The sequence below is a fragment of the Lactuca virosa genome, chromosome 1, assembly GCF_052849685.1.
Source record: "Lactuca virosa cultivar CGN04683 chromosome 1, Lactuca_virosa_CGN04683_v6, whole genome shotgun sequence".
In the NCBI taxonomy this organism is placed as follows: Eukaryota; Viridiplantae; Streptophyta; class Magnoliopsida; order Asterales; family Asteraceae; genus Lactuca; species Lactuca virosa.
Window position 1 is genome coordinate 77,351,513 of NC_136426.1, and position 22,279 is coordinate 77,373,791.

General features: G+C 33.7%; 4 protein-coding genes, 1 long non-coding RNA gene and 1 pseudogene across 6 annotated transcripts; 3 read left to right on the forward strand and 3 right to left on the reverse strand.

The window, feature by feature from the left end:
• Window positions 1-760: 760 nt before the first annotated feature.
• Window positions 761-2,666, reverse strand: LOC145115410 (uncharacterized). Its single transcript, XM_079051706.1, has 4 exons — window positions 2,526-2,666; window positions 2,183-2,431; window positions 1,792-2,065; window positions 761-1,722 (listed from the first exon to the last, which is right to left on the reverse strand). Exons 1-4 carry the CDS (start codon window positions 2,664-2,666, stop codon window positions 761-763), a joined length of 1,626 nt encoding a protein of 541 aa, XP_078907832.1.
• Window positions 2,667-4,189: 1,523 nt separating this feature from the next.
• On the forward strand, window positions 4,190-7,287 carry LOC145105257 (Pectin lyase-like superfamily protein). Its single transcript, XM_079042390.1, has 5 exons — window positions 4,190-4,616; window positions 5,657-5,819; window positions 5,896-6,102; window positions 6,198-6,445; window positions 6,971-7,287. Exons 1-5 carry the CDS (start codon window positions 4,330-4,332, stop codon window positions 7,128-7,130), a joined length of 1,065 nt encoding a protein of 354 aa, XP_078898516.1. The 5' UTR covers window positions 4,190-4,329; the 3' UTR covers window positions 7,131-7,287.
• Window positions 7,288-7,557: 270 nt separating this feature from the next.
• On the forward strand, window positions 7,558-8,946 carry LOC145147609 (DNA-binding enhancer protein-like protein). Its single transcript, XM_079075087.1, has 4 exons — window positions 7,558-7,789; window positions 7,887-7,942; window positions 8,515-8,581; window positions 8,721-8,946. Exons 1-4 carry the CDS (start codon window positions 7,661-7,663, stop codon window positions 8,811-8,813), a joined length of 345 nt encoding a protein of 114 aa, XP_078931213.1. The 5' UTR covers window positions 7,558-7,660; the 3' UTR covers window positions 8,814-8,946.
• A 45-nt stretch (window positions 8,947-8,991) lies between these two features.
• LOC145147626 (uncharacterized) lies at window positions 8,992-9,572 on the reverse strand. 2 transcript variants are annotated; one of them, XR_013728534.1, is made up of 3 exons: window positions 9,474-9,572; window positions 9,287-9,361; window positions 8,992-9,179 (listed from the first exon to the last, which is right to left on the reverse strand). It is a non-coding gene; the product is annotated as an uncharacterized LOC145147626 (long non-coding RNA). The 2 variants fall into 2 exon arrangements; XR_013728528.1 differs by lacking the exon at window positions 9,474-9,572 and having other exon boundaries at window positions 9,287-9,442.
• A 3,002-nt stretch (window positions 9,573-12,574) lies between these two features.
• On the forward strand, window positions 12,575-13,385 carry LOC145115419 (epoxide hydrolase 1 pseudogene; annotated as a pseudogene).
• A 2,637-nt stretch (window positions 13,386-16,022) lies between these two features.
• LOC145115427 (putative serine/threonine-protein kinase SIS8) lies at window positions 16,023-21,162 on the reverse strand. The gene is made up of 12 exons (XM_079051720.1): window positions 20,826-21,162; window positions 19,393-19,830; window positions 19,269-19,309; window positions 18,865-18,933; window positions 18,073-18,173; window positions 17,798-17,876; window positions 17,576-17,674; window positions 17,392-17,460; window positions 17,124-17,173; window positions 16,950-17,031; window positions 16,651-16,745; window positions 16,023-16,529 (listed from the first exon to the last, which is right to left on the reverse strand). The coding sequence occupies exons 1-12, from the start codon at window positions 21,160-21,162 to the stop codon at window positions 16,403-16,405; spliced, it is 1,587 nt and encodes a 528-aa protein (XP_078907846.1). The 3' UTR covers window positions 16,023-16,402.
• Window positions 21,163-22,279: the final 1,117 nt, after the last annotated feature.

Genomic DNA, 22,279 nt, shown 5'->3' on the forward strand with positions numbered 1-22,279 from the left:
TTACCATATATCAACTATGGGACTCTATGCTTTATTTTATATTGTATTTAGTTATTTTAATTCATTCAAATATTATATAAAATATTATTTCATTTTAGTTTTTCTTTAATTATATATGCTTTACACGTACAAATATATTGAATGATTGATGCATGTGTTCTATTCATTAAGAGAAAATTCGAGAAATGATAAAAAAAAAGGAGGTGGTTTAAAGAAAATAACCAAGAAAAAACAGATTTTGGAAAATGACCAAAGGATCCGCAGAGCACCCTCTGCGGATCCATTGAAGGCTCCGCAGATCCTTTACAGCTATGCGGAATCTTTGTTTTTTGATTTTTTTTTGATTTTTTTTTCGTTTTTTCGTTTTTGCGTTGTTTTTGCGTTCATTTTCGTTTATTAATATTAATTTTTTTTTAAATACACTAATACCTTATGTGATTATTATGTAAAAAATTTGACAAAAACAAAGTTAAAAATAATGAAATGTTTTATGTAATACGTTTGCTACTGATGTATGTTTTTCATGTATTTTTACTGTTTTGTATTTTATGTTCTATGGAATAAAGTAGAAGTTAACTCAACTGGTTTCGTAAATAACCTAATACAAACCAAATACATATAAATAACATAATACAAACCGGTGCATATAAATAACCTAATTAAAATTATACAAATATTTCATGTTTTTTATAGGTTACAAAACATACTTTAGAAAATATAAACATACAACCTTCATAATAAACATACTATGAAATAAACTTCATTCATTCAAATCGAACCACAAAAAATTTGATTTGTTTTCGTATTCCGTCCATGGGTTTTCTGTTGCTTGTGTCCCTAGGTTTACTGTCGCTTGCGTCCATTGGTTATCTGACTGTTGCTGCCATTGGTACTCGTTGCAACCATGCCATTGGTTCTGTGGCTCTTCCTGCGGTCGGTATTCGGTCCCTTGCATCCATTGGTTATGTGGCTCCTGTTGCCATTGATGTTCGGTCTGTTGTGTCCATTGGTTGTCTGACTGTTGGTGCCATTGATGTTCATTCTGTTGTGTCCATTGGTTGTCTGGCTGCTGCTGCCATTGTTGTTCGGTATGTTGCGTCCATTGGTTCTCCGGCTCATGCTGCCATTGGTTTTCGGTCGCTTGCGTCGGTTCCTCTTCTTTCGCTTTGGTCCCACTACCTGACGCCCCAATACGTTTTTTACTTTTACTTTGGTTATTTGGAATGATTTCCTTACACGTCCTTGCGTTATGAGTTGTGATATGGCATCTACTACACCTTCTTATTTTTGGTTCCTCACCTTGAGAGGGAATACGATTGGTGTTTTTTGGTCTACCGGCTTGACGTATTTCCATCACAGGAGGGTTAACAACCATAAGGTCATCCGGAACCTCCCAATCACTAAGTTCTGAAAGAGGGTATACGACCTGCTCATACGTTCTTCGATATGTTTCAATTTTATAAGCATCTATAGCCATATGCCCACAGTGATCAATTTTCAAGTGCGTTAAAACCATTATCACATGACCACATGGCAAACCAGTTAGTTGCCAATATCTGCAAGAACAAGTCTTTTCCCTCAAATTCACTATGCCAATACTTTTGAAGTCATGCACTTGATATGTTGTATTGTCAACACCGGATACCGACCATCCTTGAATCCCCTCTTTATTTTTTTTAACCATATCTTCAGCCCACTTCATAAGTATTGTTGTACTTTTTTCTGTTAAAACAAACATATATTATTATATATGACATTTATCATATAATTTAAAAATAAACATAATCATACCTGCAGCCATCCACCGTTTGTAAAACCATTTCTGCATAATTGCGCGAAAGAACTCAAGAAGTGGTAATATAGGCAACTTCATTGCTTTATTTGATACAACATTCATGGACTCCACACTATTTGAGGTCATATAATCATACCTCGTGGTAGGGCAATACGCTCTGGTCCATTTGTCACGTGGAATTTGACTGAGATATGTCGCTACATTATCTCTTATATTACGAAGTCTCCCCCAATAGAATTCAAACTCAGTGGTTTTGTAAGCTCTTACCAGCTTCCAAAACAAAATTGCTGTTTTTTTGTTTTTTCCAAAGGTGTGGACTATGTTTCCTATTAGATGAAAAGCACACAATCCATGTTGAGCATTTGGAAAAACATTTTGAATACTTACAGCAATTGCGGGTGCCCTATCTGTGACCATTGTCAGACCTTCCACATCACCAATGCATTCATGTAGTTTTTCAAGAAACCATGTCCAAGAATCCGTAGTCTCTTTCGGGCAAATTCCATACCCAATAGGCAAGATCTGATTGTTGCCATCCATGGCCACTGCATGCAAGATGGTGCCTTTGTACTTTCCCTTCAAATGAGCATCATCCATAATAATAACTTTTCTACAACACTCTCTGAAAGCACGTGTCTGCAACAACAATATAAAAACCATTAATATATCAACAATAGAATTTGTTTATAAACATTTACGAAAATAACAAATATATTTAAAAATATATTACCGCGCATCCAATAGCGAAAAAGCAGTACTCAGAACGATCATCCGAATCAGTTTTTATGTACGCCACAGTACCAGGATTATGTTTCTCCAGATTGTGAAAATAAAATGGAAGTTTGGAGAAACTTTCTTCGGGGGTCCCCATCATCAATCCCAGAGCAAATTCTCTAGCATGTCACGCTTGTGAATAACTCATATTTATTTGTAGCAAAACATTCATATCTCTAATTATATCTTTAGGCTTCCAAACTGTCAAACTTCCTTGACCCATAATGTCATGTATTATGGTTCCCACAACTTCGCTATTTTATTGTCTATGATTTGGGTGTATAAGCAATGAAGAACATGTATGCTCGTCATTAAACGTCTTAATTTCAAACATTTTTGTTCCTTTAATGAGAGATGCGTATAAACGCCAATGACAGTTTTCTTGCATACAAACAACCTGGTACCGAGATTTTGAAGATTTTTCAACCTTTATCTGAAACTTTTCTTTAACAGCTTTCAATTTTGCCAATGACAGTTTCATCCCCAAGCTCCATGACATACCCTAACTCCGGGTGCTTAAAAGACAAACATATATGACTATTTAGCACACCTGCCTTACTTCTAACCATTTGTAATAACATTTTATTGTCAATGTTAGGAGAAAGATTTAAACCATAGTTTTTCACATTATTTCTAACGTAAACCTCATCTCCATTAACTAACTGCCAAGACCCCCCCCCCCCCCCCCCCCGTACACAAAATAATAAAACTAATTTTACAAATCACTCTCCACAAACACAATGAAAAAACAACTTCTACTGGTAAATGAAACTCACAAACTCACAAAAACCCACTAAAATACGTCGATCTATAACTTCTATAACTGATCCGCAGAGGTGTACACTGATCCGCAGAGGTGTACACTGATCCGCTGATAACAGTTCTGTGGATTCCCAAACAGTTCTGTGGACTGATATTAAACATAAGTTCATTATTTTTAACCTTTTTTTTGTCAAATTTTTTACATAAAACATAAGGTATTAGTATATTAAAAAAAAAAATATTAATAAACGAAAACAAAAAATAGAAAAAACGAAAAAATAAAAATTAAAAAACTCAAGATCCGCAGAGGTGTTTCGGTTCCTCAGAGGCAAACGTATTACATAAAACATTTCATTATTTTTAACCTTTTTTTGTCGAATTTTTTACATAATAATCACATAAGGTATTAGTGTATTTAAAAAAAAATTATTATTAATAAACGAAAATGAACGCAAAAAAAAACGAAAAAACGAAAAAAAAAAAAAATTTTAAAAATCAAAAAACAAAGATTCCGCAGAGCTGTAGAGGATTCGCAGAGCCTTCAATGGATCCGCAGAGGGTGCTCTGCGGATCCTTTGGTCATTTTCCGAAATCTTTTTTTTCTTGGTTATTTACTTCAAACCACCTCCCCTTTTGGTCATTTTTGGAATTTTCTCATTCATTAAATACTTGTATACTTTTTGTCGTATATTTACAATATCATGGCATCTCTATACGATTATGATAGCCCTTAAAAACCTTAAAAGCAAAAGAACAAAATATAAAACCTTAAAAACAAAAGATTCCTTAACCACACATAAATCTTAAAACCAAAAGAACGTAGAAAAACCAATATCAAGATATTCACCACACGAATTACTGGAGGAGAAAATTACCCTTCTTAACACCCTACAAAATTTAAAACCCCGCCTTCAAAACCAGAAGAACCCTAAGAAACCAAACATTTTCTTACTTCAATTTCTTTCTTTTATCCCACAATTTTCTATATTTTGTTCACTATGTTTCGATTACAGTCTAATCCTTTTAAAACAATTATAGTTCTATACGTACTCACATTTATCACATTTACGGTTTTTCTAGATGGTGTCGATGGCAAAGGTATTCTCAGGCTAAGGCCACAAGGGGTAGATGCGTCTTTTTTGACCTCACAAATCTTACCAAATCGAACCTTCATCGTTGACATTAATGGACCAGAAAATTATAGGTCGATACAAGGTGCCATTGATTCTGTTCCTGATAATAATCAAGATTGGGTTGTCATCCATGTCAAAAAAGGAATTTACAGGTGATGATTTATATTTTTAATAAAGTTTTCTAAGATATTTCTTATTTCTTATTTATATTTCGTTTTCCATATCAATTAATATAATAGAACTTTATCGATTATCATGTTAAACATTATATATTACAACATGCATTATAGATGTTTATTTAATTTTATTTTTTTTAGAACGGCAGATAAGCAATTAGTCTATTTAAGCGTACATTAATGTTTATTAGAGTCATATTATATGTGGCTAAATAAGCAGTTAGTCTATTTAGGCGTACATAATGTCTATTAGAGGCATCGATTTCGAATAAATCATTTATGTGAATATTGATCTATGTAGATTTAGATTTTATCCATGGCATGTCTAACTAGTAATTAGTAATTTAACATAAAAAATAGCTGAAAAAATGAGTAAAACGAGTTAGTCTCTTTAAGTATATTCAATACTTGCAATCTTCTAACTTTTAAGTCAAAACAGAATTAGGTTATTATTATAACTATAAATTTTTACAAAACTATATTTATATAGCGTATAGGATTACAAAAAGAACCCCACCTGTTTTTATTGGGGTGTCAATTCTCGACACGACACGAAACAGAGTTCGGTTGAGTTTTTCTAACCCGTCAACCTGCCAATCCGTTTATTATACGAGTAATGTTCGGGTTTGCAAATAATTTCACTGGTTGACGCGTGAACTCGTTTACTTTATTATATTTAAATAAATAAAAATTATATTTATTAAATAAATAAATGAGTAAGGACTGATAAGTAACTATGTGATATTTAGGGATTTTTTTTCCCGAAACTCACAAACCCGATTCTGACCCATGAAAAACCTAAATCCAACCCACAAACCCATATAATCAAACGAGTTACATGAGTTGACTTGTTTATGGCTAATTCGAATTAAGATTGAGTAAGACTACACAAATAACTATATGGGCCGTGCCCTTGTTTAACATCTATGACCCATCAACCGACCAACCCAAACACTAAGTTTTTGTCACCTCAAAACTATATACATAAATTTAATCATAATGGGGTTTTAATGTAGGGAAAAAGTAATAATTCCAAGGGAAAAACCACACATTTACTTGAGGGGAAGTGGGAGCACTAAAACAGTCATAGTTTGGGCAGAAAGCTCTGAAAACAACTATCAATCTTCCACTTTCAAAGTTGAAGCTCCTAATTTCGTTGCCTATGGTATTAGCTTTAAGGTACAAGTTTTTAATTCACCAATTACAACACAACAATGCATAAAGTACAACCTTCTAATGCACATGTTTTGGACAGAATGATGCACCTACAGGGATCGCTAACACCTCACATAACCAAACTGTGGCAGCATATGTGGGTGCGGACAAGGTTGCATTCTATAGTTGTGGATTCTATAGTTCCCATAACACTCTTCTTGATAACAAAGGTAGACATTACTACGATCATTGCTACATCCAGGGTGCGGTCGATATTATTTTCGGTCGCGGCCGATCCATTTTTCATGTAAGTTTTCTATTTTAATTAAAAATATTATAAAATATAGACCCTATAACTCTACCCTCCCAAATGAATTGTTACTGCTTATGGTACTCGTGCAGGAATGTGAGATTTTTGTGATTAATGATAAACGAATGGAGATTCAAGGGTTAGTGACGGCCCATACGCGATCGGGTCTAGATGAAAATACTGGATTTGTTTTCGTTGGTGGGAGAGTTTTTGGCACTGGACATGCTTTCTTAGGTAGACCTAGAGGTACCCATTCTCGAGTAGTTTTTGCAAAAACTTACTTATCTAAGACTGTAAGACCCGAAGGATGGAGTGATTGGAACCATCACGGTAGTACTGAGTAAGCTTCCCTCTATCTTCCCCCTCTTCCCTTTTATTTTTTATACAACTCAGTATTTTCAGTGATAGCTTTTAATGAGAATGAAAGTTGAAAAAAATAGTAGGCACACATTCTTTTTGGAATGATCAATTTCATTTCACACAAAAGTGTTTTTCCATTTCCTTGGAATGAGTTATTTAAGGGCGGAGCTTTATTAGGGCAAGGGGGGCTGTGGCCCCCCTCATTTTTTGGTTAGAAGTAGCTTTTATACTTTAATTTTATACATATTAGGCCCAAAAATATAAAATTTTGACTGTGCCCCCTGTTCACTGATTTTTATACATAATATATTTTTATACATATAAAATTTTGAATGTGCCCCTGAGTTATTTCATTATTATCTATAATTTCATTGTAATAAATACAACTTGAAAAAAATAAAAAATCTACCATGTTGAATAAAACACAATTCATTCATTTAATGATTTTATATATTAACCAAGTTTTATCATTATTTCTTAACTTTTTCACTTGTATTTTTTACAGAAATCTATGCCATTGTGAATACAAATGCCATGGACCCGGAGCTGGTACGAGTGAGCGGGTTCAATGGTTGAAGAAACTGAGTGATGAAGAAGCTCCACCATTCCTCTCTATAAAATTTATCGATGGAAAGAAGTGGTTGTTTGCCGGATATTCTGCATAAACTTTTAAGGTTGCCGTTTCCACATGCATTAAAAAAAACTTGTACAATGAAGTTTAGGTTGCTTGTACTATAATTATTAGGTTATGGGTGTTTTGAGTTTCTTCCTTCTAAACGACATGGCATAAAGGAATGAAACAATTGTAATTATTTTGTAAATAATGGCTTATAGGTTATTATTAACCAATATTCTTGAGCTTGTGATTTTTGCAATTTAAATATTTAAATAATCAGAATAACAAAGAATGAGATGAATGATCAACCAATCATATAGTAGTTGATTTATAGCTTAAAATATTTAAAGAATTTTAGTTTTATTTTACATTTCATGACATAACCCGAATATTTTAAGTTTTTTAACCCTAAATTCTAAATAATAACAAAAAATAAGAATGGGTTTGGGCCCATTATTAAAATGGGTTTCAAAAGGGTTTGTTCATGGCTTATGCGAAAGAACCCGAAAACTAGAAACTTTTAGGGCAAACGATTTCGCCATTTGCAGAGCTTTGTGATTCGAAGGAGTGAAGACAATTATGGAGGCAGGAGACGAAGGGATTGAGAGAGTAGAGGACTCCAAGGACTTACAGCAACAGAGCAAAGCACTCGACAAACTTACCGACCATGTCGAAGATCGTCAGCTCGATTCGACTCGTGTTCAAGAGGTTTGTGTGTAAATTTTACTAACTGTCTGGTTTTATGATGGATTGATCGTATGAATCGGTTATTTAGGTTTTATTGTTTAAAATTTGTATTGAATAGGCTATGGCTTCGATTGCTGCATCAAAGGAAGCTGATTTGAATGCTATGAGATTGAGGTTTGCAATCAGTGTCCCAAAAATTATTTCTGCATTTTACTTTTTATGCAAATATCATCTATCAACACACTGATGAAAGTTTATTTATCACTGAACTATCCATGTTCAATTACCATATGTATACTTCTATCAATCATGTAAATGTTTACGTTTTCATTTTTTTCTGAAATGTTACAATGAGGAAAACTTATCTTACAGATATAAGATGTTTTTGCATCTATCTTTCTGAATTTAACTGATTACATAGTTATGAGGGCTACTAACCAAATCTGGTGTATCATTAACAACATTTTGAAGCATCAAGAACCTTATAAATGTCATGTGTCAAAAGTGATTGTTTTAATTTTCATCAGAGGGACTACTCATATTGGTAATCCTGACTGTGAAACAAAAAGTCTATTTTCATACAGTAATCCTTCATGGCATTCTTAATGGGTATTATGATCCTTCTATAGATCATTATCAATTTATCATCTCCAGCTTAATAATCACACCACTAAACTTTATTTATGTTTCTTATATATATGTTAATAACTTAATATCAATTGATGCTATTTTATGATTTTTTCAAGGGAGAAAGAATTGGCTGCTGTTAAGATCAATGCTGCTGAAGTTGACATCATTGCAAGTGAACTAGAGGTATAACTGTCCCATTGTTCTCTGAAATGAGAGATTTTAGGAAAAAATCAATTGAAAGTTTAATTGTTTGTTTTCTGGGATTTTTGTGATGATTTATTTGCAAAAAAAAGGATATTTTACTCATGGCTTGTTACTGCAGTTGGATAAAAAGGTGGCTGAAAGAACATTAAGGGAACACAAGGGTGATGCAGTTGCTGCAATAAGGCACTTGCTTCATGTGGGTAATCTTTAAATTCAACATCTGTCTTGTTATTTCCAAAATGTTGTTAAACGTCATTTAGTTTATGTTACATTGTGTCACAACTTTTATGTTATGCAATTGAATCCAAATTTTCCTAATTAAAATGTTGTGAAATTGAAATGGATGTTTTGTGTTCAAGACAAAAGAATAGAAAACTGTAAAATGATGCTGATATATTTTACTTACTTTTATTTATGCAGTGTTAGTGTATGGACAATTTTTTTTTACAATCTTCCATTTTGGCATAACAACTCTTAACTACGAAATTTTGTTTGCAACAAATTTGAAACTTATCGTTATAATCACCAGAATAACAACCAGATCCATATTTAGCCTCTTTGATCCCGATTGTGCTACCTTTATACAAACAAAAAATCATTGTTTTATACACACATGTTATGTGTGTGTATATATATTATATGCACCCTTTGTTAGTTAACATGAAAAGCTATCGAATGATTTACCTTTGACCATGCATGTCGCAAGAAGAAGAATAAGAAAGATGAGCATATGAAAGTTCTTCATGTCATGCTTTCGACCTAGAAATACATGATTAGAAAAACTTAAATATATTTATAAGAAATTAATTTGAAAACATAAAACAAAACTAATAGTTTCACGAGTTTTGTATGAATGTATTTTAAATAATACATGTGGGTTGCATGAATCGAGAACGTGTTTTAAAGAGTTAGTAAACTCCCAAGTGACGTTAGAACGATTTGAGATGAGTGTTTGGAATTTTATGATCATGTTAAGATTAAGTTTTTGAAGGAATCGAAGGATTGTACATATTATACAACAAAGATGGAAGTATGCAATTAGGAATGTATTTACTTGACACTTTTATGTTAGGCATAAATGTGTGATATTTTCTTATGTTGATAATGTCTATTATGTCATAAGAAAATCTACATAGTTTAAAGAATATATAGTCGACTCCATGGCTTCAGCTCTTCTAACTCCCGTATCCAAAATTGACAGCCATTCTCTCATTTGCTTTTTTTCAACATCGATTCAATATCAAACCATCGCTTGTTATTATGACACCAATTCGCTCTTACACATGAACCTTAATCGATTTTGACTTTTTCAACCCATCTTTGACTTTTCGAATTTGTCAGTTAACAAACACAAATCGAAAACTTTTCAGAGCAAGTTCAGATCAAACATACTATTCGAACTGTTCTTCATCACTGTTCATCATGTTCTTGACTTTCGCTTTGAGATTTCATCACCGAATTCAAATCAAAGATCTAATTTTCGATTTCTTAACAGTAACTTAATTATAATCGATTTTGTGATAGAACCATTCATATAAAATCGATTCATAAGTTGATATTAATCGACACTTCTAATCGATTAGTAAGAAACCTTGAAACAAAACTGGAACACAAGGACTTGCAGATCTATACGAGAGACAAGAAGATTTGAAATGTACAACTCATTTAAGCATACGGCGAAAACTGATGAACAACGAATAATATGTCTTGTACTGATTTAATTGAATCATTAGACACGTTGAATCCATGAAGAACAGTAAAAGGCTTAAAACATTGGATCATAAATTTGGGCCGACGAACAGTAACTAATTTGATGATTGGGCTCAAAATTTTTGTGAACAGTAGATTTCGACATTTTGATAGAAAATTACTTTTGGTCTAAATCAAGAAAATGATTGAACTACAATGAATTTTGGACTTATAATCGATTCAAATGAACAATTGAAATTTGAGAATCATATCGAACAACAAATAGGATTGGATTGAGACTTGATCAACAAAAAATTATTGGATCAAAACAAATGGGTTTTTAAAAAAAAATTGATCCAATGAGTCAAAATGATAAAAAATTCAAGAACGCAAAGCACGAATCAAAGAGATTTAGAGAGATCATAGAGAGACTCACCATAAATGTTCCAATTGTGACAAATTTAGCCAAACCGAGAATCGTTTCTTCAAAAAATCATGTTGATCTTCGAAGACCCGCTCTGATACCAATTGATGTGAATTATGAGCATTGATTTGGCATGCAGAATTAAATAACACAAAAAACACGGTGATTTGGGTGTTTAAGAGATGCATTCGATTATGTAAGGTGTTACAAAAAAGGATCTAGATCTAAATCTACATAATTAACACACACTAACACACTCAATGTTACATTTCTCGAGCACACCTCCATAAGTGGTATGAACCCACCTTATATACAGGTGTTTACATGTCTCTCTCTCACTCTCTATCTCATGTCACAAGACTAATGCACCACATGCAAGTGGGTCTACAAAAGTCAAACCATTTACAAAGTCATATATAGATAACTTTGTACCCAACATGAAATTTGGTTGATGATGGGAGTACAATGTCATGCTAGATAAAATGAAGTACAATGCAAACGTAGACATTAAAATCTTGAAATGTTGGAGGTATACATCACTTATTTATTGTTGATTTGTGATTATTTTGATATAATTATTGCCAATCTCTTGAAGTTCAATGTGTTTATGCACGTGAGATATAAGCTTGGATTAATGTTAAGCATCGTGCAATGATACCAAGTATATAACTAGGTTTTTATGTATGTTGATGGTTGTGAAGTAATCTAGGTGCTAGACTTTTGTTATGGTATATTGATATAATTGAAGAATTTGATTTATTTATTGAATATGAGCATGAAAATGGTTAGAAAATGTAATTGTATGATGGGATCTACCATACATTGGAAAACTATTTAATATGGAATACAATGTTATAATTGGTAATTTTCAAAAATAAATATTGTATAAAATGACGTCTTTGGCAATGAAAGTGCTATTTTATCGCGGGTGAATACTATAAAACATCTAATATTTTTTGAATCTCTGTTTGAACATGAACATTTCTTTATTTTCGTTTTGCATGTTCTAGCTGATTTACCGAAAGATAATGTTTGGTTAATTGGTAAGTTAAAGATCCTATTTTTTTTAGAAAACCCCCTTTTATTTGACAAAAAAATTGGTTTTGGCTCATAGTTCTATTGTTCTTGTTGTTGATGTTTCTTATAGTGTTCTTGATGGAGGTTAGTTGTATGTGTTTGTTAATTTGAAAACTAAAGGCTTTGCGACTACTAACTTGGATGTAATTGTATCACAATGGGTATATGTCTACTAATTCTGAGACCGAAAACTTGAGGTTTTGCGCCTGCTAACTTGGATATAGTTGTGTCACAGCATGTATGTGTCTGCTAATTCGGATGTTGAAAGGTTTGCATCTGCTAATTTGAGGACTATGGATTCTATTAGTAAGGTTCCATGTTTGCTAATTTGAAAATGAATAACAATGCAATGTCTAAGTGTTTTGTTCACTCTTTTATTCTTTTATAATTGATGGAAAAGAATTAGTTTCAAAAGAATCTTTTTAGATTATTATAGATCAAATCACATGAAAGCCGAATACTTTGGAGTTAGAGAACTGTGCAACCTAAAATGTCATGTCAGTCTAGACCAATATTCTTCATAGGCAACAATTTTTAAGCATCTTACAAATGAGCTAGGTTCATTTGTTTAAACTAATTAGTGTGTTATTGTATGAGTAAATACAGGCCAATCATTTCAAAAGGGTAAATATGTAATCTTATACTTAATTAATTATGATAAATATATAAATCAATTAATATCCCTTTAATTTAGGGATATCAGTTTTAAAACCCAATTTGTAGTCCGCCTCTTCCCTCCTCTCTTATATTCATCGACTCCGGCAGACATGGAAATGGAATGGATGAAGAAGATGGGTGAAATAGCTCACCATAAAATCAAAACCAACGGAATATCGATGCATGTTGCAGAAAAAGGCGACGGACCTGTAGTGCTCCTCCTCAATGGCTTCCCGGAGCTCTGGTTTTCATGGCGTCATCAGATCACTCACTTAAGTAACCATGGTTACCGTGTCCTCGCACCTGACCTCCGCGGCTATGGCGATTCCGACTCCCCATCCTCTCCCTCTTCCTACACCTTCTTCCACATAGTCGGTGATCTCATCGGCCTTCTAGATCACTTCAATCAACAACAGGTATGTCGTATGTGGCTTTAATGGCGATGAAGCTTTAATCAACGTTAGGGTTGATTTTGTGTAAGTATGAATATCAGGTGTTTGTGGTGGGACACGATTGGGGAGCAACATCCGTCTGGCATCTGAGTCTTTTCCGACCAGATAGAGTCAAAGGAATCTTTTCTCTCGGTATTCCATTTTTTCCAAGATACCCTATCAATCCAACTCACTTATTCACCAAATCGTTTGGAGACGATTTCTACATCTCTCAATTCCAGGTTCTTCTTCTTCTTCTTTCTCTCACTCTGTTTACATGGAGATGAGTTTCATAAAGTTTAGGAAATTAATACAGGAATCAGGAAGAGCAGAGAGGGCTTTTGTGAAATACGATTGCTTGACAGTAATCAAGAAGTTTTTGCTGATCAACCATGGTGATGTACCGGTAGCACCTCCTGGAATTGAGATTATCGATCACATGGAAATTCCTTCGGCCATCAGAGAGCCTTCGATGTCAATTCTGTGCACGGGAGGTCGATTCTGATTTCAGGTTTTGCCCCTTTTGTGCTCTGCTCTCTGAGTTAATCGAGGCTGTTAATAGATATTAGTCATATCAATAAGCAGTTTTATTTGTAGTGACGAATGCTCAGTTTGTATAATCTGTTAGCATTTAGTATTTCATAGACATGTAGGCCGATCGATCAGGTGTTCTTTGAGTTCGAATTGGCAGAAAAGCCCTAGTTTTCGTTATTTGAACCATCCCAAACGAAATCCCCAATAAAAATGTACGAAATTAGGAATCTTCTGTTGGATGATTCAAAAATACAGTCTTGAATGATGACATTGATAGACTCGATGTGTTTAGGTTTTTTGGGAATTTGTTCTGATTGTCTAATTTTTACAGGAAATTGAAAGTTGTTTTGATGCACACCAAACGCTCGGTAAAATGTTTCAACTGAATGGTATTTCTTCGTTTATAATATTCTATCAGAAAAGAATGTTTTTTATGATAATCATGAACATATTCTGTTAGAATGCCCCAAATTAATATAATTATTGGTAAATGAATTCCAATTCTATCAGAATGGAATCACGAATTCCATTCATGCTGGAATGGAATATGGATATTTTCTCACTAATTTATTCATTGGATTATTTTCCACAGAAGCTGATGCTTGAAGAACGGACCACGAAATTTGAACGACGCCTCTTAGCAACATTATTATTTTAGAATAAATTAGTGTATTTGTTAGATTTTGATGTTTTTTTTTCCCGATTTTACAGTTTTTTAGTGTTATTCTTTAACAACAAATGTAATTCTTAGCAATTGTTACATGTATTCTATAAGAATTAATATAATTTTTGTTTTAATTCTTCAATTGCTGATTCGAGAATTTGTTATTCTACAAGAAATATGTTCAAGAATATTTTTATTATTTTATGGTTCTAGAATTTTTTTTTTTAACATACTCAAACATATTCTGTCAGAATGTCCGAATTAAAAATCTTATAATTCGTAAAATCGGATTTTTAAAATTAATAGAATCTATGATCCCTTAAAATATGCAAATTTACTTTATTAAATCTATATTAATTGACTAAAATACCCTTCTAGTTAAATTAGATGGTATTTTTCGATTATTTTTAATTCAATAATATGTATTAATCACTTTCTTAAAATAAGTAAAATGATTGGCCCATATTTATACATACAATAACACAATAATTACTTTGAATAGAATAACCTAAGCCTCTTACAAATAAAGCTTTGGTTGTTTAAAGATGAGGAATTGGGCTTGCCTATTATTTTGGGCTAACATCATGACTGGGTCGACTAATTTGGCGTATATGAGCTTAAGCCTATTTAGAAGTTTGACCTTGAAGTGAAAGATTAATGAAGTTGGGTTTATATTGCGGTTTATTAAAACATTATTAACGACCATTTATGCATTGAGTCTAAGGTGCTGTTTGTTTTTTTAGAAAAACCTCTTCAAACCACTTTCTGCTGCGCGGCGCAGCACACGCGCAACATTTTCCCTCTCGTAGCAGTTTGTTTTTTGGAAGACTTCAGACTGCAAAACCTCTGCGCGTGTGCTGCGTGGCGTAGCACTTGACTTGCCTCTTCAAACCTCTTCAGCTTTCAATTTTTTGAAGTTTTTTTTAGAATTTTGGTATAACTTACTTTTTTTAAACAATTAAAAAAAAACTTTTATTTACGGATTTAATACAATTTCTTATTATAGTTTCCACAAATTTTTTTAACTTGATTTAAAAAAAAAAACTTTGATTTTTTTAATTTTTTTACCGTTTCCGTTAATAATATTTTCAGTTTCAGTTTCAGTTTCATATTTTTTAACGTGTGTAATTTTTTACGAACTTTGTACACATCGTTTGCAATACTTTCTTAATTTTTTTATTATTTTCTTTTTTATGTTTTTTAAAATTAGTTTTTTTTTTCTAGAATAAAGCTGCTAGCTTCTTTTATATTTTTGTAAGTTTTTTTTTAAAAAAAGTTTTATATTTTTGTTTTTTTACATGTTATTTTTAGTAGTCTTTCAATGTTTTAAAACTAGAATTATTAAAATTTCGGTGTTGAGAACTATTTTAAGTTTATAAAATTAGTTTATTTAAATTTCAGTTTACTGCAGCAGTCTGCAGATGTTAAAAAACAAACATGCTTCTTATTATGTGCTGCAGCCGTTTGTTCCACCTCTTCTGTTGCAGAGGATTGCAGAGGTGATCCGCACACTTCATAAATTTTCGCTTCGAAAAAACAAACAGCACCTAAGTGGAAGGACTTCTTGAATTCAAGTATGAAAATTATTTAAGCCTAGGGTTTGGCCTACATTTTCTTCATTCAATTTCTGAAAAGGGAAAAGAGAGGATAGCTTCATTTCTATGGGTTTCTTTTTAGCAATTGGAAGTGGATTTTGTTGAATTCCTCGTATCTGCCAAGAAGTCCAATTATGAAATTTAAGTGTTACATATCCAAGTCATTAAAGAAATCCATTCATATTGACATAATCATCATCTTTCTCCATACTATCATCATCATCATCCTCCACCATACTGACATAATCATCATTATCATTGTAGGACTCTTTAGTGACTTAAAAGTAAAGTCAAGGAGTATTAACTGAAAATTAAATTAAGTCAAAAGTGTTTTTTGAGTAGGAAACAATTGACTCCAATTCTTTTTGTTTTGAAGATTTGAATTAAAAACACGAACCCTCTACGAAAGAAATTTTGTGTTGAGGTGGAGTTTCAAAATACACACACTAGGTCTAGGTGTCTGACAAATGTTCTCAAAGCGATCAAGTTGGTGCTCTTAAGTTTGAAGAACAACATGTTGATTGCCCATTTAAGTTGTACACTTTCAAAATATTACTCCCATTCCGGTTTCTTTGTTATGTTCTTGTACGCTTTCACAAATCATGAATAATAAAGCCATCTTTTGTCATCATTCTCGTTGATTTTCATTCCACATTCATAGATTAACTAAGTTTCAACACAAGCAAGTGAAATCCTTCAAGTTCAAAAGAACAAGATCATGCATCTGTTTCACATAATTTTCAATTCCTTACTGCTCTTTGAGTCCTCATGTAGTGGTGGCATGAACTTGAACCGCATGTCCAAGTGGTGTAGCTCTTCTAGTATCTCTTTGAATGTTGGCCTCGACTGTGGTTCACTAAGAAGGAAAAAAAGAAAACAAGAAACTTCTTGTTTTTTTTTTCAAACAAATTATATGAAAACTTAAAGGATTTGTTATTAAACTATGAAGGTATTCTAATTGATTATGAAAAATGAACCTGCACAAACATCTTTGAATAAGAGAAGCCCATTGTGGATCCACATCTTTTGGAATATCTAACCCTTGATTCATGACTCCTACAGCTTCCATCACCTGAATATATATACACACTGTTATTAGTATACAGATCCCCTTTCTTTGCCCAATCTTCCTAAATCATTATCGTCTTTGACATGATTTACAAACAAATCCTCTCAATTTAGTTCAAACTTAAATGTTTTACCTTTTAATGTATTCATCAATTTATATGATGTGATCATGGGTTCCACATTTACATGATGTTAGAAAGAAGAAAACCTGCATTGAGTTGAGTCCATCCCAAGGGATCTTCTCTGTGGTAATTTCCCATAGTACCACACCATAGCTATATATATCCGACCTACACAAAGCCAAGAAACATTTTAAAAAATATATAAAAACTAAACATAGATTTATAAATCAATCGTTAGGGATGCAAACAAGTAAATTTACCTTTCATCTGCTTGCTCATTTCGAAGAACTTCGGGTGCCATCCACTGATGCTAAGGCTAACAAGAAAGAAAGACAAAAGATTGTCAACTCATGAAATTATATACATGGTCCCACAGAAGATAAAATATAACCCGTTTTGATCATTTTCCTTTTGATCAGTTATAGTGGAATAAAAGTATTAATCAAGAAGGATATATATATATATATATATATATATATATATATATATATATATATATATATATATATATATATATATATATAGTACCATTCCAATCCTTTCCTTGATGGTCTCATAAGTTTCATGCTTAGTACAGCATAGACCAAAGTCACCAACCTATTCAATTGTAAGTGACACAAGATCATTTTATTTGTGAAAAAAGAGAAGAAAATGTACAACATCAGACGGAATATGAACATAAATATGGTAGTTAAATGGAACGAAGTGTCACCTTGACTGTCCAATCCTTATCCACAAGAAGTTTTGAAGAATTCAGATCACGGTGGATGATGGGAGGGAGGCAATGATGAAGATAATTAATTCCTCGTGCCTATATAAAAAAGTATATAATGATGAAGATAATATCAATATATTTAATGGAATGTTTTTTTCTTGAAAGACGAAAGTTTTTATTGATAAACTAGCAAGTAGCTAGAGAGAAAACATTGATTACAATATCAATGGCCATACGGATTCGGCGTCTCCAATCCAATCTGGCTCTTTTTCGGTGAAGTAACTTGAACAAATTTCCACTTCACAAAAGTTATAAGAACATAAAAATCATCAAAGTCATATATGCATGCATAAGATTAAAGGCATGTGCACTTCACAAGATAAAATATATAAGATTCCAACATTAGTTGTGTGAAATAGCTATAATAGTGTCTTCTCATACACACAAACATACATGATTGAATGTATTTGAGAAGGGGGAAAACGAATACCAACCGACGAAGAAACTCGGTTACAATGCATATGCACTGAGGTGATGCTACTGTACCCATGAGGAGCAAAATATTTGGATGCCGAAGCCTTTTCATAAGAGATGCCTTCAAATTGTAAGAAAAAACTGTTAGAAAAACATGATCTTTAATTAGAAAAATATGATTTCCACCCATTTTGGACATGTGTAAATTTGGATATCTATTATTTATTTGTATTATATTTTAATGGGGTTGCTTTCTTCTTTTCTTGGGAAGAGCTTTAGTAACAATATACTACAAGAACAGATCAAAGTTAAGATGAGTGTGTTGGGTAATCTTGATGGGTTAAGCTGGGTCACGGGTACAGGTTCGAATGGGTCGGTTCGGTTTCCTTATGCACAAGTTGGATAGGTCAGACTTAGTCTAATAATGACCTGGTTTGAAGGGGTTTCAAAACGTGGACTTAGTACTCCTATATTTGTGGTTCTTAGCTGATAGTTTATTCCTGTTTCTTAGCATGTTTACTAGTATAAATAGAGTAGAATTTCTTCCATTTGTATGTATGTATTTTCTGTTTTCTATGAAAGAGATAATCCAGAAAAGTGGTGTGTGCATGATTATTTTTCTTGGGTCTGGACCAACAGAGTGATGTATTTGGAATGAAAGATAACTTGAAAAAGGAGAAAGCCGATATGCATGAATAGTTGTGGATCAAGAAAATCTATAAAGATTGTGCAAAAGTTACAAATTTATTATAAACTTTTTTTTCTGGGAGGCAGGGCTGAAAATGATATAACTTTTTCAAGATATAAAATACCTCATGCATAAATGATACTATAAAATCATGTGAGTGTGCCTGCTTGGAAAATAACTTGAGGGCAACATCCTGCATAACATGAACAATACATTATTAGAATATACGTACAATAATGTGGCTGTAAAACCATTTATGTTATATATTTTTTTTGTTAGGGATATAATTATAATTTATATCACATAGTAAGCCATGATGACATAACTGGTCCTTCAATTTATGTCATGAGATGTTACTTGAATCTTTGATGATTCAAGTAATTATAATTTTTGTTACATGATGACATAATTAGTTCTGAAACTAGTGTTGAATAGGTTGTGATATTCATGCTTGAGTTTAATCAACTTACATGAGATACACCTACAATTTTAACATCATAAATTAACAAGGGAGAGATGGAAACATACAGATCCTTGCCACACTGCATGATATCGAATCCCACATGAACCTGCCACAATGTATGTTAAACGTAAAACATCAAAAACTTGCAGAAAAAAAAAGACGTGAAAGTCTTGTAAAACATTAACATACCTCGCCCAATCACTTCTCTAATCCTCAAATCTTCCCACTTGATTTCACAATCAAAACTGTGATTAAACAAAGACCAAGTACTTAAAGCCTTGTTATCACGACCAACACAATTAGTGTTTACCATCCATTGTTGATTTTCTACATTCGCCCTCATTCTCAGACCATACTTATCTTGATCACTGTGTATCCAATGCCAGCAAGAACGACTAGTTGTGTGATCAAAACAACCTTTTTGTTCTTTTCCTTTCCATTTAGATTTTGAAAACAAGGTACTGGTTTCATTTACCATAGGAGCACTTAGCTTTATTTGTTGATATGGGCTTGGGGCAGTTGATACACTTATAATCCCTATAAGTGTCCCATTTTCATCACGTAAAGGTTTAGTGGAACCAATAATAACAAACCTTTCCCCTCTCTTATTTCTAATAGGAAACTCCCCTGTCCAGCACTCACCCTTTAACATGTGTTGTAGGATATCATTTGTTAGGATCGAGACACTTAACACACGACTCTAAACACACACACACAGCTCACGAAAAACAAGAACACAAGGATGAACATGAGGGATTTAACGTGGTTCGGTCCTTCTCTGACCTACGTCCACCGATAACTAGGAATTTACATTTCTTGGTGCTAATCTGCACTCTTTCTGTGTTACACTAGATACGAGTTTTACAAATACAGAATAATCTCTTATATAGAGATGGAAATCAGAAGTAGTCAAAAAACACAACTGGGTCTTCATTCAACAATTGTGGCTTCACAACTTCACATTGTTCCTGCTATTTTTGACCAGCTTTTCTGTGGATTCACACTCAACATTTCTGTGGATTCATACTCAACAATCTCCCACTTGAAGCCACGGAACAATCTTCACCTGTGCTTCAACTGTGCATCTGTATTTGATCTTAACTCCTTCCTAGTTTACCCTGGCCTTCTCTTCAATTAACCTGAAGGCCAGTTGAAGCTTTCGTTAGCTCCAACGCATCAGTCATGGCTAAGTCTGCCACTGACCTGTTCTCTGTCTCCACCGGCTCCCACTGAAATGAACTGCCCGATCCTGGAACATCCTGAGAACAAACGACACTCTCCATGTGAAGCAGATAATCTGGAGAGACTTTTACAGATGGAATATTGGTTCTCTTAACCCACTGTGTTCTGGGTATTCTAGCTGAAACAAAGCCCATGCTCCCACTGCTATGAATGCCCTTGACTGGTTTTTCTGAACCGTTCCAAACACGTTCAACCTGAATCTGACCTGTGACTCTGGGTTTGCCATCTGCAAAGCAAACCTTCTTCTGTCCACGAGACTCTATGAACCGGATTTTGTTTTTCTTCTGAACTGGGACGGTTACTCCCTCAGACGGTAAACTGACCATATATAATGAACCCCTCTTATGTCCACGAGCTATCACAAGATTTCCTTTGACAACCTTCCTTCTTTTTGGTGTTAACCAATTGTTTGATGAGGAACACTTTGTTGGAAGCGGACGGCTTCTCGTACATGTTGGACAAAGCCTTAAATACTCCATAAGTAGTTGTTTCATTAACAATGTTATACGCAACACTCTTTGCCAATGAAAGCCTAACTACACCCAAGGCTTGTCGATCCAACAACTTCCATTCTTCATCATACATGTCATCCGGTTGTTCGCCCAACATAGGCAAATGCAAACTTTTCTGATACAACATATCTTCAATTTGCATCTTCCAAAATCCATAATCGGTTCCATCAAACTTGTCAATTTTGATTTTACCATCTTCTGCCATTTTTGCAATTTTCTGAAAGAACAGGGACCTGTCTTGCAATTTTCTGAAACTTCAGGGACCAAATCTGAGTTTTTCAAATTCTGCTACAGTGACGCTACAGTGATGCTACAGTGTCGCTACAGTGTCATCTTCTCCGGCAGGTCTCCGGCGTACAGTGTCGTCTTCTCCGGCAAGGCTCCGGCGTACAGTGTCGTCTTCTCCGGCGAACTGGTTTTCCCGGTCACTATTCCAGCGAACCTTTGACCGGCGATTTGGACGTCTTCCGGTGGTCAAAAAATTCAGAAAAAAATATTTTCGGAATCTTCGGAACGAGACCTTTCCAACGGTATACACCAAAATCGTTTTTGACGAAAAAAAAATTTCGACCAAAAACTTAAAATCACCTTCTGGAGCTACAACCTTGCTCTGATACCACTTGTTAGGATCGAGACACTTAACACACGACTCTAAACACACACACAGCTCACGAAAAACAAGAACACAAGGATGAACATGAGGGATTTAACGTGGTTCGGTCCTTCTCTGACCTACGTCCACCGGTAACTAGGAATTTACATTTCTTGGTGCTAATCTACACTCTTTCTGTGTTACACTAGATACGAGTTTTACAAATACAGAATAATCTCTTATATAGAGATGGAAATCAGAAGTAGTCAAAAAACACAACTGGGTCTTCATTCAACAATTGTGGCTTCACAACTTCACATTGTTCCTGCCATTTTTGACCAGCTTTTCTGTGGATTCACACTCAACATTTCTGTGGATTCATACTCAACATCATTAGCTATATGGAGATCCTTTGGTTCTACTACAAGATCCAGAAAACCTTTTCCACGAATTTCCTCAGCACTATAACCATACAAGTTTTCCCAAGCTTGGTTCCTGCATAAATCTCAAAATCTGGAGAGAAATTTAGGTTAATATCATACAACAATCAGCCTCAAATATTATGAAGATATAAAAAACTTGCCTGTAGATTATGCAACGCTTAAGATTGGTTATATGAATTGGCTGATCGATTGACTGTAGGATATTGAAATAATCAGTTTCTGTTAAGATGAGAGGTGAATGCTGAGTCCATCGGCGTGAAGTTATTGAATTTGAAGTTTTCCTGTCA

Coding starts and splice junctions, on each gene's coding strand:
- LOC145147609 (XM_079075087.1), top strand. CDS start 7,661: ATGGAGGCAGGAGACGAAGGGATTGAGAGAGTAGAGGACTCCAAGGAC. Junction 7,790..7,886: donor ATTCGACTCGTGTTCAAGAG/GTTTGTGTGTAA, acceptor TGTATTGAATAG/GCTATGGCTTCGATTGCTGC. Junction 7,943..8,514: donor TTGAATGCTATGAGATTGAG/GTTTGCAATCAG, acceptor GATTTTTTCAAG/GGAGAAAGAATTGGCTGCTG.
- LOC145115410 (XM_079051706.1), bottom strand. CDS start 2,666: ATGGGGACCCCCGAAGAAAGTTTCTCCAAACTTCCATTTTATTTTCAC. Junction 2,432..2,525: donor TTTTCGCTATTGGATGCGCG/GTAATATATTTT, acceptor TTGTTGTTGCAG/ACACGTGCTTTCAGAGAGTG. Junction 2,066..2,182: donor ATAGGGCACCCGCAATTGCT/GTAAGTATTCAA, acceptor TTGTTTTGGAAG/CTGGTAAGAGCTTACAAAAC.
- LOC145115427 (XM_079051720.1), bottom strand. CDS start 21,162: ATGGCAGAAGATGGTAAAATCAAAATTGACAAGTTTGATGGAACCGAT. Junction 18,174..18,864: donor TAGTATCATTTATGCATGAG/GTATTTTATATC, acceptor TACAATTTGAAG/GCATCTCTTATGAAAAGGCT. Junction 17,877..18,072: donor GTAACCGAGTTTCTTCGTCG/GTTGGTATTCGT, acceptor ACTTTTGTGAAG/TGGAAATTTGTTCAAGTTAC.
- LOC145105257 (XM_079042390.1), top strand. CDS start 4,330: ATGTTTCGATTACAGTCTAATCCTTTTAAAACAATTATAGTTCTATAC. Junction 4,617..5,656: donor GTCAAAAAAGGAATTTACAG/GTGATGATTTAT, acceptor GTTTTAATGTAG/GGAAAAAGTAATAATTCCAA. Junction 6,446..6,970: donor AACCATCACGGTAGTACTGA/GTAAGCTTCCCT, acceptor TATTTTTTACAG/AAATCTATGCCATTGTGAAT.